At 39.8% G+C, this 18,563-nt stretch overlaps 1 protein-coding gene across 4 annotated transcripts in view; it reads left to right on the top strand.

Annotated features, from left to right (window-relative positions):
- Kctd16 (potassium channel tetramerization domain containing 16) overlaps window positions 1-14,111 on the top strand; it is a 293,096-nt gene extending 278,985 nt beyond the window's left edge. For 2 of the 4 annotated variants that reach the window (XM_052742084.1, XM_052742085.1), the window contains exon 3: window positions 966-14,111. In XM_052742084.1, coding sequence (XP_052598044.1) covers window positions 966-1,417 — 452 coding nt within the window. In that variant the 3' untranslated portion in view covers window positions 1,418-14,111. The remainder of the gene's footprint in view (window positions 1-965) is intronic. The other 2 variants (XR_008219151.1, XM_052742086.1) reach the window with 2 other exon arrangements.
- Window positions 14,112-18,563: the final 4,452 nt, after the last annotated feature.

The raw sequence follows: 18,563 nt of genomic DNA on the forward strand, positions 1-18,563 counted from the left end.
TTTCTTTGCTATACCTTGGGTGTTTCATTAGACTTGCAACAATAAACACATCACCGTGTCTACATTAGGAAGATGGTGGTCTAATAGCTGCTGGGACACACATAAGGCAGTACTGTGCAATAGTCAAGGTGCTTAAAAAGTACAGCCATACCTGTGGGGAGGTAGACATTTTTAGGAGAGATGCACAGGGACTTCAGAGAAATTCACACTTGAACAGTATTTTGAGAAGCAAGAATTTTACAGACAGGAAACAGTTTTAGGAAGCAGTTAATTGACTTGGTTATAACACTTGGGACATCTGTATTCAAATCTCAGCTCTTCCACTAACTATTCAAACCATGGCATATCTGTTAAGTTCTCTGGGTCTTGGTGTTTCCATGTGTGCAAATGCCAAAGGGAGCTGTTGTGCTCATAGGATGATGGAGAGCCAATGGGATGCTGGGGCTGGCCAGAGCCCTCTTCACTAACCACTACCATTTCCCCTTAGATAGCCTCTTCCTGAATCCTGACTGTTACAGGTGGGGCTTTACCTGAGGGTTTAATATTACCCATGGTAAAATTGGCAAGCACTTTCTTAGATTACTGTCTGCCACCCATTCCATTCCACTTGTCTCCTCTAAATCATCTCTAAGACTCCAGGTAGTAAGAAAATTCTTATCTTGGTGTTAGTGCTACTGAAGTCCTAAAAATTTGGGTCTGTCAAGTGCCAGGGCTGATAAACACCTGGGTATTTCTGACTGGGGCTCTTGAGTTCAGTGCCGGTGTGCTTAAGCAGGACACCATATTCTGCTAGATGCACGGTCTTCTATTAGTGATGGACGTCCCCCCCCCCCCCCCCCCCCCCGATGACTTAGCTTCTGGATGTTGCTGTGGTGAATCACCCGTATTCTTTGAGTTCTAACGTGTACCTCTGCATCACCCTGAGTTGCTGGCACTCATTTTCGGGGTCTGTGTTTGCCTTTCAGGTGAGCCTTCCAGGTGGTCCTCCCCTCACTGCGATTGCTGCTGCAAGAACGGCAAAGGGGACAAAGGGGAGAGCGGCACCTCCTGCAACGACCTCTCCACTTCCAGCTGCGACAGCCAGTCAGAGGCCAGCTCTCCCCAGGAGACGGTGATCTGTGGTCCTGTAACGCGCCAGAGCAACATCCAGACTCTGGACAGGCCCATTAAGAAGGGCCCCGTGCAGCTGATCCAACAGTCGGAGATGAGGCGGAAAAGTGACCTGCTCAGGACTCTGACGTCGGGCTCCAGGGAGTCGAACATAAGCAGCAAAAAGAAAGCTGCGAAGGAAAAGCTCTCCATTGAAGAAGAGCTGGAGAAGTGCATCCAGGATTTCCTGAAGATAAAAATTCCAGATCGCTTCCCCGAGAGAAAACATCCTTGGCAGTCTGAACTTTTACGGAAGTACCATCTATAGGGGAGGGCTGGGGATAGTCACCATTTTGAAATAAACCTCCCCAAAGGAAGACATATGTTAAAGGAAAATGACAACTAATGATCCACATTTGTTAGAACACAATAGTCCATTGATGTACTACTGCCTACTTTAACTAGCTCACCGTAACGTGTAAATCCACAGGGTAGATTTCTTTTCAGATGTGGAACCAGAAGCGCGCTCCTGTGTTGTCCTTTGTCTTTTATTAACTTGGTCCCATGTGCTGAGAGTCTTACACACAATGAAAGCTGGCTACATGTGAGTAGCTCACGGGCTTTGGGAGTCATCTATCCCAAACCGTTTTATTCTTTTTTTTCCCTCTCATTTTCTGCCTCCTTCCTTTGGTCAAGGATGGGGAAAGAGATATGATCCAGTGGCATATATCAAGATTTTTAATTTTTTCTTTCCTTTTGTTTACGGGGTGAGGGGGGGAGAATGGCAGATGTGTATGATTTTTCACTTAGATCTCTATGTGCCAGTTTCTAATGACTCTGTATGCATGAGCACTTGTGCAACACAAGCACAATATATGTCTGTATATATGCACAACAGATGCACATGACCCAGGGGCTGGACAGCAAAGGACTGACACCCTGCTGCCGGCTGCCCCCACAAGAGCACGTCAGACAAAGGAACCTCTGCCTCTTTATTCAAACCCTCCTGGGCAGATTTTCCAGCCTCCCTTGGCAACACTTTCTAATGCTGAGTAGGCTCCCATCATCAAGGAATTCTCTTTCTTATTTTGAAGTGAATACCCCCTCCCCAGGCTCCTTTGCACTGCTGTGCTCTTTCCCTACATTAGGAGACAGGGAGATGAGCTAGTGGAACACTGTTGGTGTTTTAAGAAACTAGCAAATATTCTCATCCATAAACACAGCTTTGAGATGCCCTGCACTCAGCCTTCTCCATTCTTATTTGATGATCACCATTCTCTACCTGAATCAGAGTTCTAATTTGCCCACATTTTTCCTGATGAGGCCTTTTGTATAATTCAGGCAAGTCCTTTGCATCCTTATGAGTTGTGAAGCTGTGAACAACACACAATAATTGAAGATGCATCCAGCCTTCAGTTTGCTTGCTTTAGAGGATTTGTACCCCCACATGCTTCCTAATTTCTCATACGAACTTTAAACTACACCTGTACATTGTTGCTTGCTTATAGCCAGGCTTGGTTGCCTTTGGGATCCTGGGGTTTGGCTGTGGCCATACTATGGTTTAGTTGTACCATTTCTAAAATGTCTGTAATGACCCAAGTGGGTGGGGCTGGAACACAAAAGTTATGAATTTGACTTTTTAAGCTTTTTAAAAAAATATATTCCTGACCTGTATAGATACAGTCCAAAAGAAATTGTTAACAATGTCTATCCACATGACTCTTGTCTTCTATTAATCTCTCAATAGTTCTTTTGTTCACTTGTGCTAAATGAACGTCCAAAGACAACTTTTAATTTTCAGCATTCCTCACACATCTCAGTGGTAACTGAAAAAATGATTTGTCACTATATTGTGCCAAACATTCCTAATTTTTTGGTGTGTGTGTGTGTGTGTGTGTGTGTGTGTGTGTGTGTGTACATGTGTGCACACATATGTGTAATTAGCACAGGTAATAAAGACAACCAGACAATGTCTATGGGAGGAAAATCTGATGACCAGTTTCTTCTTTCTGAAAACCTTCATTTAGGTACATTTATTATTTAAGAATCTCCTCGTTGATTTATTGGTACCCGTTAAGTTAGTCTTTCTGAATTTTTTGTAATTCTTTACTACACAGGTGGATAATAGGATAAGGCAATACTTTCTTGTCCTGATGCTTCAGAGAGTTTAAAATTTTATTTAAATGAAAAAGGAAAGTTTGCTTGGGTGCTGAGTTGCCAGGAAAATTATCATTTATAAAAGTATTCTTTTTTGTATTAATATTTTAGCAGATAGTTGATGGATAGCTTTGTGTAAAGCCTACTAATGCATCTTCATTCTGTGTTTCTTGATGGTACATCAAAGACACCATCATAGTAACTATAGAAGATACTGAGAAGCATCATGGATCTTAATGGATCAGAAGACAGAGGATGTAAATTACTGACCAGATGATCATTGACTCACTGAAATGGCTTTCAGAGAATCTGAGATTTGAATAAATTGGCCAAAGTCCCAAGTTTCCTTAAATTTCAGCCCTAATCATAATTGTATCAAGACAGTGAGCTACTCAAGAAGTGGGCTGGTCATCAACCCATAGTTACTACTTCTGTTTTCAAATAGGAAATAAAATGTTATACCCAAAGTATTATAACAATGTTCTGCAGGCTCTGTTGTTAAGTAATTTCTTTTTTCTTCCCAGATACTCTGTACCCACAGCAAACAACCTTAGTAGTAGAAATCTGTTGAAAAACAACAACATATCACTTTCATTTTGGGCTACCTGTAAAATGGCATCTGCTCTGTGGTCAAATGTTTAAACAGAAAAGACCAAAAGCATGGCATTCACTTGTGAGGGTGTTGACATGTTCAGCAATAGAGCCCGGGTTAGTAGAAGGCTTTGAGGAGGCACCAAGAACATAAAGTCTTAGGTTCCCTTTGGCATGGAGTTATCTAGCGTGCTCCTTGTAGTCTTCAACACACTGGGAATAATCTTCGGATAAGTGAACCATGAGATTAAGCATTCTGGTATCCCTGGCTTCTGAGCCCTAAGTTCAGTTATGGACAGAATAATATTATATACAGTCCAGTTCTTGAATGTGGATTTTGACAGGAGCTGCACATTGTTGCTATCAAGAAATGAATAGTATTGGATGGTCAAATGAATGAGACTTGACATGTGTATAGACTGAATTTGGGCTGCCTTCTCTGAAATCTTGTAAGGCTAAATTCTACGAACTTGGGGAGGTCATTAAATAGATACGTAGTCTCCTGAAGTCAGGGACATATTTATAAAGTCCTCCTATCCACTATTAAGAAGGGAACACTATGCAAACAACAGAGGGAAAAGGAAAACACGTGTTAACATAATTTATAGTTACCTCTTCCACTGCTCAGAAAAAAAATGCACTGATGTAGTCATGAGTGACCCTGTGAAGTGGCTTCCAAAATACACTGTGATGTATTCCTGTGCACATCAGCATAGCTGTCCTATTGGACATGCATGCATGCTGCGTTTTTAAAAGGGAGGAAGAGTGTAATGACAAATGTGCCTATCACTTGGCCTTGCTTGATTCAGAAGCATCCTTTCTCACAGATGGCAGGTGTCTGTTCATTATTTATTCTCTTAGCCACCCCTGCTTATGATTCTGGATTATGTTTGCTTCTCCAGACTCTCCAGTCCTCTGAGTATCTTTTTTTTTTTAATAAGCAGAACACGCTCCAAGGAAGGAAAAAAATGGCAGATACAATATTTAAAAAAAAATTACTCCAGTACAGTTCCTACAATGAAAGTCAAAATTTGATTCTCAAACTTTTCTTTGCTATCACTTCAATTTTCCAATTTGGTGTATAGTAGAGTAGACCAACCCAGAAGAGCTGAGAGTTGGCATTCTCTACCATTGGATACATTGTCATGGAATTTGAGTAATGGTGGCCTTATGTTTGATCTTTGCTAGAATTAATAAGATATTTTCTGTGAACTTATAGGATGAATTTTTTGTCATTTCTACTTGACATAACAATTTTCTAAGGAAAAATGAAGGGAATTATTTTCCCCCTGGTGACTCTGTGGCAGATAAATGTTTTTGCCAATTTGCATGCTGAGTTATAGGTTTTAGCATGGGCCATTTCTCTCTTTAATGTCTTGGTATTGTTGGCATCTTGCAATCTTGATGGCCTACTGTTCCAATTTATTTATTTTCTCTTATAGTGTCAAAAGAACACACGAGAGAAAGAATCAGAGTGAGCAGTGTGTATTTGGACCTACAATGGAGTTAGATGTCATTGGTAAGGGACTATACAATGATAGATATCTGCAAAGAAATTAGAGGAAATGAAACATGCTGGAATGAGTTTGATTTATATTGCCTTCATCACTTTGGTTCTAGATGAAATGGTTATTACTCCCCATCCCTGTGGAAAGAAGAGTCTTCAGCTCTAATAACTACAGCCTTGTGATGCAGCCACAGTATTTGCTTTGAAATGTCTGCTCTTCTCATTTTGCTATGGACACTGGAAAGGGGATTTTCCCCCAGTGATCATTGCTGCAAACACTTTTGTAGTTTGGTATTCATCACACATTAAATCCACTTATGGCACTTTCTGAAAAGGAGATCCCCTTATGTAGACTTCAGAGTCAGATTCGTAAAACTTGAAGCAGGGCCAGGGAATCTGCATTTTGAACTAGTATCTTTAATAATTTTGATAGTCCAAGGACAACACCTCAAGAAATGCTATTGAGTAACTAAGGAGAAGTCAACATATAATTCAAAGCAAGTGCCTTTCACTGTCTATGAAAGGTCCATAAAATCATGCTTCGGGACTAGGCCACAGTATGTCTCCAAAATCCCTTTATCACTTCATCTGCCATTCAACCAAAGTCTTCTTCCCATAAGGTCTATGTTTGTGCCTTTTCCTGGAGTCGGAAAGCCTATATCATTACAGCTTTATCTTTTGGCAGATGGGCCTCTGCTCCTCAATCAGAAAGCCTGCATCATTATAGCTTTATCCCAGGTGGATGGGGTTATCTCTGAGAGAAGCGTATTTTAATAATACCCAACAGGGAATGAAAGTAATGATGCTTTTTGTGCCAGCTGTTCATTTTATTACTCAGTTTGGGTCAAAGGAGCCAGAAAGTAATCCATAATTTAATGACTATGCTGCACCAAAGATGGTTCCATTGATGAAATACACAGATAACACCAATGCAATGTAGAATAATCAATGGATTCAGCTGTTTAATCAATACAATCCTGAACCATTGAATTACTTGCTTTGTCCAGTTTAACGTAAACAGGATATGAGGCTCATGGATGATGGAGATTTTTGAATCATAATGTTAACCAAAAATGTAAATGAAAAGCCTATGTATAAGAATAAGCATACGAGAAAGGACAGAAGGAATTAAAAATGGTGACAACCCAACTGTAAGGACACAAAGGAAGTGAAGTGCTGTAATTTTCCCTAGTGATTCTACCAGAAGAGACTGCCACACCATAATCTCTCTCTCTCTCTCTCTCTCTCTCTCTCTCTCTCTCTCTCTCTCTCTCTCTCCCCCCCTCCGTTGTCTGTCTGTCTGTCTGTCTGTCTGTGTCTGTCTGTCTTTCTCTCATACACACATACACCACAGAGGTTGGAAGGTTATAATGACTCACCCACTTGACCCTAGCACATAACAGAAGAATAACTGGATAAATGACAAATGCCCTTATGGAACAGGAAGTAGGATAATTAACTTGTCGTGAGCATTAAAGAACATTTAAATAAATACAAAAGGAAGTGAGAAACAGCTAATGAAATAGATGACCTTGAGCAGCTAACTTAGATTATTTGGTCAATATAAACACACACACACACACACACACACACACACACACACACACACACACACATACACATAGAGACACACACACACAAATAGTTCAATTTGTTTCAGTCTGTTGCTTTCCCTGCTCTGCACCCAAATGGGAAGATGCTTTTATTGGCCCAACTTCCTAACCTTTTTAAAAAACAAATTCCTCTTGTTTGTGAACAAATTGCATTGTTAATTGGGTAATGAATTTTAAGCCCTAGAATGTCAGCCATCCTTTATTTAGGGAAACTATTTTTAAAAAGATAAAGAACAAAATGTTCCCTAACCCAGCAATTATCACATGGTTTGTCCTGGAGGAGGGTAGGGGTAATTTTCCTGTTAATCAGCCTTGTAAAAGCACTTAGAGGCCAACTAAGGATTTAGTGAGTCTGAGCTTCTGTGATCTGCTCTGTCTTGTTTAGGTTATTCTTAGAAGGAACCTTTAGCTATTACCTGAATTTACACAATAAAAACTAGCAAAAGTTTAGGTTCTCTCTCTTTTTTTTCTTCCTGATATTGGGTCTATCTGTCACTGATGGAAGCAGAACCAGAGAACTGATGCATTGCCAAGTAGTGAAGAGTTACTGTAAAGTTGCATCTGTGTGTCCATGGTATGGGTGTACACACAGGTGTATGCCTTGCTTTTACATTCCTGTTCGGCCAGTGGTTATTGATCATGTGAGTACATAAGAAAAAAATTTAATGTATTTTTAAATTCTGAACAATAGGTTATCATTTAAAATATCGACTAATTAATATTGGTCCCCTGATATTATTAAAACATTACACATGTCTAGGGTGTGGGGTGATCAAACTCCCTGTCATGATGTGTAAAGTCAAGAATGAAATCTTACATAAAAATAAACAAACAAATAGGAAAGAAAAAGAAGGTAGTGTGAGGAATTGAACCCAGGGTCTAGGGTAGGGGGGCAAGAGCTCTAGCACTTGGTTACAACTGAAGCCCAGAAGAATGCATTTGGAGGAAGTTAAACTAGAATTCATGTCAGTCATTAACTGTTTTTCTCCATTGTGACCAGGGGTCAGTAGTTTATCTTTTTGTGTGGAGACAAACAATTTTAGAAATTCTATTGGTTTGATTAGGCTGTGTGCATTTAAGGCAGTTCCTGCCAACTAGGCATGATTTTGTGGCCCAGCAGTCTTTGGCAATCCCTGCAGACATTTTTGACTGTCATGACTGACGGGTGCTGCTGAAATCCAGTGAGTAGAGATGAGAGACAGACAAGACTCCTCCAGTGCTCAAGGAAGACCCTCACAGCAAAGAATTGTCCTTTAAAAAAAAATCCTAATACTGCCTAAGATGAGAAACTTAACTAAGGAATGCTTTACATTTCTTTTTCTTTCTTTTATTTTTCCCCAACATAATACCTCTATGGATTATTTAGGATTTCTATACAGTGCACCCTGATCACATTCACCTCCCATTCCTCCCAGGTCCACCCTCTCACCCTTGCACCCCCCTCCCACCCACACACACACAAAGAAAGAAATACACTAAGTCCTACTTATGTTGCCCACTCATTGGAGCATGATCAAACTCCCAGTGGCCAGCCCCTAAAGACAAATGAATCCTTTCCCTCCCCCTGCTAGAAGCCATGACTTCCTTTCTGCACCGTGTCTAGAAAAAAACCTCCTGGTCAAGGCACAAGCTAGGACAGAACAACAATCACCAACTTAAGTGTATGTGGGTTTTTATGACGTCTGATGCAACCGTCACTTTATATAGATGTGAGAGCTGAGGTTTAGAAGAAGGAATACACCATCTTTTTTTTCAGGGTCATGAAAGGGAAGTGGCAGCCTGTGGCTTAGGCAGCCAGGTGATGTCTAGATGAGTCTTTTTGCCTTCCTCACCCAATTATACTTTGTTGATGTTGCCAGTCAGGTGAAAGCACTTTGGAGTCTTTGGGGTTTTGCATGACTCCGCTGGAATGCTTTCTGAGACTTTAGTAGACTACAAGGTCTCAGACACAAAATTAGGAAGAGAGAGAAAGTTCTTATAGTGGACCAAAGATTCCATCATTTTAACTGTTCATTGTATACTTTATTTATTTGGGTTGAATATCCACTCATTAACGACGGCACTTAGATCTTGAAAATATGTTTCCTTGTTTCATAGACTTGCACAGGTCTGGTTCTCATTCCATGTTGTCATAGACATGACAAGCCTCAGAAGCCCTGGATGCTGAGCCTCATCTAGTAGGCACATGCCAACTCTCTGAGGAAACTTTTGTGGCCTTAAAAAATTTGGTATCTATTTTAAATTAATCAGACCAGCATTAGAGTGATAGAATAAAAATTACCATATCCCCATTTCACAAAAGGGAAACTAAAGACTGGAGAGTTTAAATCAATCAATCATATATTTGTTTGTGTATGTACCCATCAAATATTGGTGGAATGCATGCCGTGTAAACATCACTGCAACAAACAATATGAACTACTCAGAAATCCAATTTTGGATAAAGAACTTGAATTCATGTCACCCAAACATATTACTTCTGTATGTTTTCTATATTTATCCTATGTGTGTATATTAGATCAACATATTAGAATTATCAGTTAAAAACCAAGTTTTAAGGAATGTCTATCAACAATTTGTCATTTCATGCCAGAAACTCTACTTGGTATTTAACATACCACATTTCACTAAATCTTATACTAATCTAACAATGTACCCTCCCACACCCCCCTGGCCTCTGTCACTGCTGCTTGCCTTACAGATAAACTCAATACCACTCAGAGAGAGAATGTGGCATACAGGCCCATAAAAACAGTGGCAGAAACACGTTTTCACCTGGGCTTATTATTGTATTCCAATGGCTATGAACTTAACCACCCCATCAAATAACCGCTTTCCTTTTTATTATGAACTTTTGTCTATTTCTCTTTTTCTTTTACTGTTTAAGTGAAGGGTAGCCAATATGATATCTGCCTAGCCCCGTTTCTAAAATAAATGGGTTATTTAAAACCAAAACTACTATCAGACATGAATTTCCAGAGGAGATAAAGAAAAGGCAGATTTGGAAGGCAGGTCTCTGTTCTCTCTGCCATGGACTTTACTTTGCACTCCAAACCCTTTGGGGGGCAGTCATAGTGCACAACTTATGACACCTGTCCAGCCCTAAGGAATGCTCACCCTAGGCTGGTTTCCGTACTAGGAGGGCTGTACCTGAGACTGCTTGCCATGCTGTGTACAGGGTACCAGGACAAAACGCAAAAGACATACACCAGGTGGGTGGCTGTGCACATGTGTTATACAGACATGTATCTATGTACCCTTCTGCTTTCTCATTTTGATTTTTTTGCAAATATTAGTGGTTATTTTTTATTCAAGTCAGATCAAAAATACAAATGAATTGGCTTCCCACAGTATCTCATGATTACTCTTCTGAACTGGGGTGGGGAATAAAGCAAAAATTGGCAGTGAAATACACGAGTGTGTGTAAGGGGTATGGGTATCTGGTGTTTTGTGTGTTGGTGTATAAATTGCATGTATATATGTATATATGTGTGTACATCTATCTAGATGTATATATATATACAAATAGCTATATATCTATACATATGTATACACATAAACACATAACTTGAAACTTTGAAATTTTGAGTTTAGGAAACTAATTATTACAGTTTATATTGGTTTCCTAGATAATCTATTGTAGTTCTGGTTTCCAGGATTCTCTTCTACTATGAATGTATATATTTATTAATGATACAGAGAATATGATACAAATACCTAGATTTAACTTCTATGGATAAAACTGTATTTAAAGAAATGCCAAACCACGGGTTGGAATTTCAAACTATATGTTTCAAAATGTTCACAACAAAAACAAAACAAAGCAGAAGGAAAGAAACAAAATGCCACCAAACGAAAGTGGTGATTTTTAAGAAGAAAAGAAAAAGAAAAGGACAGCAGAAACCCACTGGCTGTTGCCCAGGGCTCTCTCACTCACCTGTTGATGAAATTGCTCTCTCGTAGTCCATGGGGTCTATGCGGCCTGCGTGATCATGAGTGACACTGGTTATCGGTCTAACTATGTTGAAGTTACAACAATCAGTTTAAAATATACGTATTGTAAATAGGCGCCAGCTCTCCAGGGCTCATCGAGCACCCCAAACCCTCTCTAGCCTCCTGCCAATCACCTTCTCAGCCTGTTCACACAAGTATCAAAACGTTGTTCAGAAAAGGAGGATCAGAGTCAGATGAAAGAAAGCACGTCTTACTTGTTTGGATATCCTACAGACAGAAGAGCCAAATGTCTAAATTTGGGGCAAAAAGGTACACTATGCTCTCAGTCAGAGTCAAATGCTCTGGAGGTTGTGGGAGAATGTGAGAAGTGTTTGAAGTGAACCTATGCAGTCTTCCCTGGGGCTTCTTGGGATCAGTTTGTAAGCACATAAGCCTGATCCTTCAAAGAAAGTCTGTTTCCCAAGCCAGGGTTCAGCTGATAGAGCAAGATTCCTCCTTCCTGGGGACCTATGCGGAGGGCCCACAGAACCAAACACCAAGGTATCCCAGTGGACAAATTATCTCCATAAGCCCTCTATATGTGTGGTCTTGAAGGCTTGAGGAAGAAAAACCTTTTCTTCCTGCTTTTTAATGAAATGTTCTAATGAAGTTTGAGAACTCTTGCAGTAATTTTCTTTGTTCCCAACATTTTGGAATGGATGGGAAGTTTTACATCATCCTGTCTTTGAGTTCCCTTGCAATTTTTTCCCCATTTATTTATTTTTATTTTTTATTTTAAAGGAAACTGAATCAGGAGAATTTTCTTAACACGTCCTGCCTAATTAAGAGAATGGCATGGCAATGTAGTTTTGGAAAGCACGCAGGGTGGGAAAGTGGGGGTACCAACATTGCTCGTTACTGTCTCTTGGTATAGGAAACTAGATTCATGATTTATTGAAATGGTATCCTATCTAAAACATTTGGAGAAACTAACTTACGAGAGCTTCACTTCAGAAGTTCCCCTGAAATTTGTGAATGGGATCAGCTTCCAGTGACACTCTTCAGGCTGACAATAGCATTCAGCTAAGTCTGTGATGAGTGACTGTGATGGTGGAAGGAAGCTAAAAAAAGTTAAGCTCCCATTCTCCACATCTTTCACAACCAAGCAGAGCACGAGCTAGAACCCAATAAACAGAACAGTTTCTTTAAATTCAATGTACGTATTTAAATACTATCCGTATCACCTTTGACCCTTCTCAACTTTGGGGCTGTGCTGAATAGGCTACCTGAGATCTCCAGATACATACAGCAGGGATTGTCACATTTCTCTTTGCATCTGTCTCTGATGCTTTGAATGAGATGTTACACCACATGGAGGCATCTGGATTTTGCTGGAGCTAACACTGAATGGTGATTGACAGGGGCCTTGCTCATGTTCCTTTTTTGCTAACCTCATTCCAGCACTTGATGATGGGTCAGATTGTTGCACATTGATACACAGCAAGGGACATCCATTGAAATTACCTCTTTGCTTCTCCAAGGCAGTTTGCTTGTACATAAGTGTAACGTCAACTTGTTTACAGGTTCTTTTGTGTATAATTGTGATAGCGGATTTAGCTCAAGCCCTAAGAGAATCTGTTTACTGAATGGTGTTAAAATGAATGTGCTTATTACAGTATAAACATCATTAATTATGGACTCACATGAATGCATGTCTATATGTCATCAATTTCCATCAGCTCAGATATTCAACAAGAGTCTGCAGTCTGTGAATAGCAAAAGTACATAAGCTGCTGTGACTGATAACTTAGTAACTGTTTTACCTTGCTTTGTAGCACTGTAGATCTTAGCCTGCTGTATTTCTTTCTTGTATATTTGATTTGTGAGAGAAACATGGTTAAAAAAAGAATACTACCAATGTCCCAGTAGAACTGCACAGCAATCATTGGTCAACTCAAAAGGCAAATACCTACAGATGGAGCAATAGCCTGAGCAACACATGGGTGTATTCATACATATGTCTATGTATGCAAAGTCTGCAGTGCTAATGACTACCATCCATCCTCACTGCCAATGGGAACAAACTATCTTCTTTGGAATCACTGATGGATATGGAAAAAATCATTTTCTATTAACTGCTTTCATACTTTGTTTTGTTCTTATAGTATGGTAGATGATACCGGTGCAGTATCAGTATTGTAAAATTGTGTGGCAAAAACTGCAAAAGTAATTCTGTGGATATATTTTAAATGGCAGAACAGAAACTATATTTCAGATTCTTGTGTGAATATAATTACAAAACTAGGTAACTATTTTTATGTGTTTCCATAATGACTCCATTTCATATACATTGTAATTTAGCACCAATCATAATAAATCATTTGGTAACATTTAGTTGTTATATATATACATATATTTCAAGTACATGTAAGAGGTCAATGATTCAACATTATTTCATGCTAACTCAACATTTTACATGAAAGAGAAATATTGTTAGAGTTAGTTTATTTCTAGTTTGGTATGGAAGGTGGTCAAAGAGGGGTATAGGAAGGAGGAGATTTGATAAATTGGTTATTTGATATAGAGATTTAATATATTTAATATTAAATTGCTATCAGGACAATGAGTGGAAGCCCTGCCTCTGTCTCTTATTGATTATATGATCTTGCAATAATTATTATTATTTATGAAATATCATCAGACCCTGGTTTCTTCATCTGTAAATGTAAAGATCATAAGATTCTTGTGATAATTAAATCAGATAATCCAAAGAGATAATTTATCAAGGTGTCTGACTCATCAAATAGATACAATAATAATTCATACAGCCTCATTCCTACCACTCTGAAAATGCCAATTTTAAAGTGAGGTTTGGCTTCAGCACTCTAAATGTCTGAATATTTTTATTTATCTTCTGTTAGTAATTTATGAAATTGCCTATAAATATTCATTATGATTTTCAATCAAAGGGGGAAATTACAGAAGAAAAGTATTTCCTCAGTTACAAATTTTAAAAATAACTTGGTTTTTTGCTATGGTGCAATGTGTCCAGCAGAACGCTTTCCCCTATAACACACACTCAAAAATGGAAAGGATTGGACGGTGCACAGTTTGAGAAATATACTATCTTTCATGCATCCCACTTTGTAATTTCAAAGTCTTCTTCATAATATTTAATGTGACCTCTATGGATTTTTCAGTAAAGAATCTTTTCAAACTTGCTTGCCCAGAGTCTCCTACACTTTGCTCATGAAAGCTGTTTGCAGTTTTGAGGCACACACTTTGGAATAACCGACTCATCCCTGGTCAAGTATAAGAGAGAGAAACCCGAGACTCCAAGAGGGAGCAGCTGTTTCAGGTGGGTTTGGAACCTCCTCTGTGGCCTCAGGCCAGGACTTTTTTTTACACAGCTCTTATGTAAATGACTGGCAACAGCTATAGGTTTATTCTGACTCCATAGCACCTCTTCTCACATGGACCTAGTGTGTAGTCACATGAGGCCCTGAAATCCAAGTGGCAGAAAAGAAGGACTCCAAGGCATAGGCATCCAAAGATGCAGTCACCCAGACTACATGGGGTCGAGTGCAGGCTCTGGTTTGTTTCCATAGGCTGATTTTTTCAGTTGTCTCCATTAAGACAGAAACTGTCTACCACACTGAACTCAGAAGACCAGGGGAATAAAAGCTTACACAGACAAAAGCAATAGGGATGTTTGAGAGGAACTTTCCCTATGCATTAGTAGGTGGAATGCTATGGGGCTTCTCCTGAAAAACCCTGTGCTGAGAAGGTGAAAACTGAATGAAATCCAAAGCCCCAGAGATTGATTTAAAGTAATTATATTTCATTAGACTCGGGCACAGGAAAGGCTCTCAGCTCTGCATACTGCTCCAGTAGGACAGATGAAGAGAAATTAACATCAAGAGGAAAAGTTGGGTGCACACTTTCTGACTACAGCATCGCAAGTTGAACAGCTGCAAGCATTTCACTGCCCTTGTTCTGTTTATTACAGAATCTAGTTTCCACAAATACAGGCTTCAAGGACCCTGAGCTGGGGTGGTAAGAACACTTCACCACACTGGGAGGTGGGGAGTGGGGCAGGTGGCAGGTGGCAGGTAGGTGGTGTGCATCAGGGGAAAAAAAAATCTCATTAGTGATTTTTGGAGGCTTTTAGGTGGAGTGTTTCTTCATGTCAGTGCTGTAGCTATAAGCCAGTATCTGCACATAGCCCCTGTCCAGAAACTCATCCCTCTGCCAAATTGAGTTCAACAGGACTTGATCAGAAGGATCATAACTATGGAATGGGGGCAGAGAAATAGCCCAAATCACCACCTTCACAGAGAATACTTCTCCTCCCCTCTAATTTTAGTTCAAAGGCACTGTTTCGTTCCGTGTCTATATAACACGCAGAGCTCCCATCAATCCCAGCTCCAATGGCAGCTGCCAGTGAAAGAGGTCACGGTGGGTGTTTATCCCAACAGGAGGCTAGCAAAAGTTCCTCTCCAGACAAGACAGCTTCAGCCTTAAATAAGCCATCCTCATCTTGTAAGTCCACAAAATTATAGTACGTCAGCAGAGGCCAAGTAGTGTGTGCTGTTGAAATGTTCAGAATGCCAGAGAGCTCCCCTGGAGCCATTGTGGGTCCTTAGCAGCCATGTGAGAAAAGAACTCAAGCCAAAGTCTGGTGTGAAACTCGGCCTTCCCCCTTGATTTTCTCTTTCCCCAGGACCACCTTGAAGTGTCTTTTCTTTAGCTGGTATGAAATGCTGCTACTCTGTAACCAGGTCTGAGCGCACATGTGTTAGTGAGCTCTTACCTGCTGCACATCTATGATGGATAATATGAATCAATTAAATTTGGTGTCTCTAAGACCTAAAGCCACACAGCTGCATGTTCTTCATGACACAAATAAAGCTTTGTCTTTCTTACTCTTTCAGACCCTCCCTCCCCCTTCATTCGTTCTTCCTTCCTTCCATTCTTTCTTTTCATTTTTGTTGTAAATTGGTTTCAGAAAGAGTAAGCTGTGTAGCATGGGGTGGCCTTGAACTCAAGGTTCTTTTGCCTCAGTTCCCCAAATTCTGGGATTACAGGTGTGCACCACCATGTCAGGCCAAACTAAGCTTTTCTTCTCTTCATTCTCCTGGAATCTCCACTTCCATCTGTGGATTTCTGCTCCCCTCCTCTCAGTCCATTTGATTTTCCTACACATGGAGATAGTTGATAGATAGATTGATAGATAGATAGATAGATAGATAGATAGATAGATAGATAGATAGACAGATAGATGATAGATAGCGACAGAAACACACACAAACACAAACACACAGAGAGGATGGGGAGAGAGAACCATGGATAGAACACTATATTACAGTGTTACATTTTCTACCACTGCTGCACACAGGTTCTCTTGGTTTCCATGTCTGCTCTGCTGTGAGGACTTGGAGGGCTATACCTGTGTATGATTTTGGACTTTTGCCAGCCTTCTTCTCTACAAGTCTTCACCTAAGATATTCCTGGTCTCCTGTTTGGAGGCAGAGCAGAAGCTTTGGAGATTCCCACAGAGTCACCATCTCAGACTGCCTCCATCTGAGGTCCCCCTGACATGAAAGGAAGGACAGAGAGGAAGTGAATCGGGTGATGGTAGTACTTATACATATTCTGAGTGTGTTTTTCCAAAGCCAATATAAATGGAGAAGCTGCCCTGATTCTTCATGCTCTTCGGTCTGTTTCCTGCCAGTGTCCACACTTGTGTAGCTTGGCCAAGGAATTTTCCATACTACCCCGAGATCTTCTTGGGTAATCTCTTCCATCTTCTGTTTCACAAACTCACATGGAGTTTCTGTCTTATCTTTAATGTGAACAGAAGGTAACATATTGGCAAGGCAGGGAAGATATGAAACTTAGCTGGAAATTCGAAGGGGCAAAACCAGCCCCAAGGTTGTGATCTATCCATTTGCCTGGAGGAAGAGTGGCCCTTGGTAGCTAAAAATAATAGACTTGAGTAAGTTTTTTAAATAAGGTAAATGCCCTGTTCTCTCTACACCTGGCATTAGCAAATATGACAGCGTTTGAAGGGGAAAAGAGATACATTAATAATAACCAGATCTGCATATAGGGGCTGTACATTTGTTTATTAGAGCAAATGAATGTTGTAGCAATTACTTGGACTTATCCTTCAAAGAGCTGGCTACCAGTGGGTTCCTTTGTAAGGTCCAGGCTTATGCTAACAGCAGGATAATTTCCACAATGTTTTCTTGCACTTTAAAATTTTTGATGAGAAGTTTTCTTCATCTAATGTTTCTAAAAGCTGAAGCAAAAGTTTGAGACTTGAAAATAACCACATTCTGTGTCCTATCACATAACTTATCACAGGCCTGGCTAGCTATTATATGTCCTGCAAATTGGCAGGACAAATTGGCCTCTACAGTGCTTTGAGGAAATGGTGGAGTTATAGCATATTAAGAGTTAGCAAAATTAAATATAAACTGTTTTTTGGTGTACTTTTTCATTAATAAACATGTGTTAACCAAGACATGACATATGAGAAGTGTTTTCTTTGAAAGGAGAAAATTAATTTTCATTCATGACATATTGATAATAGACACATTGATAATAGTCATCTTAGCCCCAAGATATGAAAATGAACAAACACAAAGAGACCCCAAATCCACATGATCTATCTTAATTGACAGAATCCTGGAAGTGTTTGGTCAGCATAAGGGCAGAGTGGGAGGAGTAGCAACAGGTGCAAAGCTCTCATAATGCAGAAATACTAAAACAGAGAAAATGGCAAAATGATAAAAAGGCAAATAACTATATTCCTTTGGTATACGACTTCAGAGATTTTCTGGACCCACGTTCATTGACATCACATCATAAACTTTCCTTCTTTTTGGGTTGTTTCCTCTCTCCAAACCTAGTGTTGTTTCTGCTATAAATAGTATCATTGTGAACTTCTCAGAGAAGCCTCCAAAGAGGCAGAAAATGGGCAAGAGGGCTGAGATAGAGCAGCTTCTGGCTTTGTATCTCAGGACAAATCTTGTGAATTAATTACATAGAGTTATAAGCTCTCAGGACCAACCCTTCCTGCCCCAACCAAATCCTGTTGAATCTGAATCTGAATAGATAGATCCCAGGGGTACCCCATGCATTAAACTTGAGGAACATTCTTCTGTAACTGTGATGAAGTGAACAGTGATAACCTCAAAGTCAAAGAGAGGTTGGGGAGGAAGGGGTGCATGGGAAGCTGGTTGTTCTACAACAACGACCACAACAAAGACAAATATAAACAAAAAAATAGTTGGGCTGGAGAGATGGTACAGTGGTTAGGAGTACTTCCTGTTCTTGTAGAGGAAAGGAGTTCAGCTCCCAGCACCCACACCAGGCGGCTCACATCTGCCTATAAATCCAGGCCCAAGGGATCTGGTGTGCCCTTCTGGCCTCCACTCACACTTACATTCACTTGCACATACCCCTCTGCAGCCATGAATGTATACAAAATTTAAAATAAAATGACTATTTAAAAATAAAATAAATCTTTTTAAAAGTCCTTAATACATTAGAAAATTCATTGGCATTAGATACATTGCTTTTCTCAATATAAAAATTTAGCAGTGAAATATAAGCAAAATAAGGCAATAAAATAACAATCAGATATCTCCATAGTTGATATTTCA

This window comes from Peromyscus californicus, unplaced genomic scaffold (genome assembly GCF_007827085.1).
Source record: "Peromyscus californicus insignis strain IS unplaced genomic scaffold, ASM782708v3 Scaffold_17__1_contigs__length_78620276, whole genome shotgun sequence".
Lineage (NCBI taxonomy): Eukaryota > Metazoa > Chordata > Mammalia > Rodentia > Cricetidae > Peromyscus > Peromyscus californicus.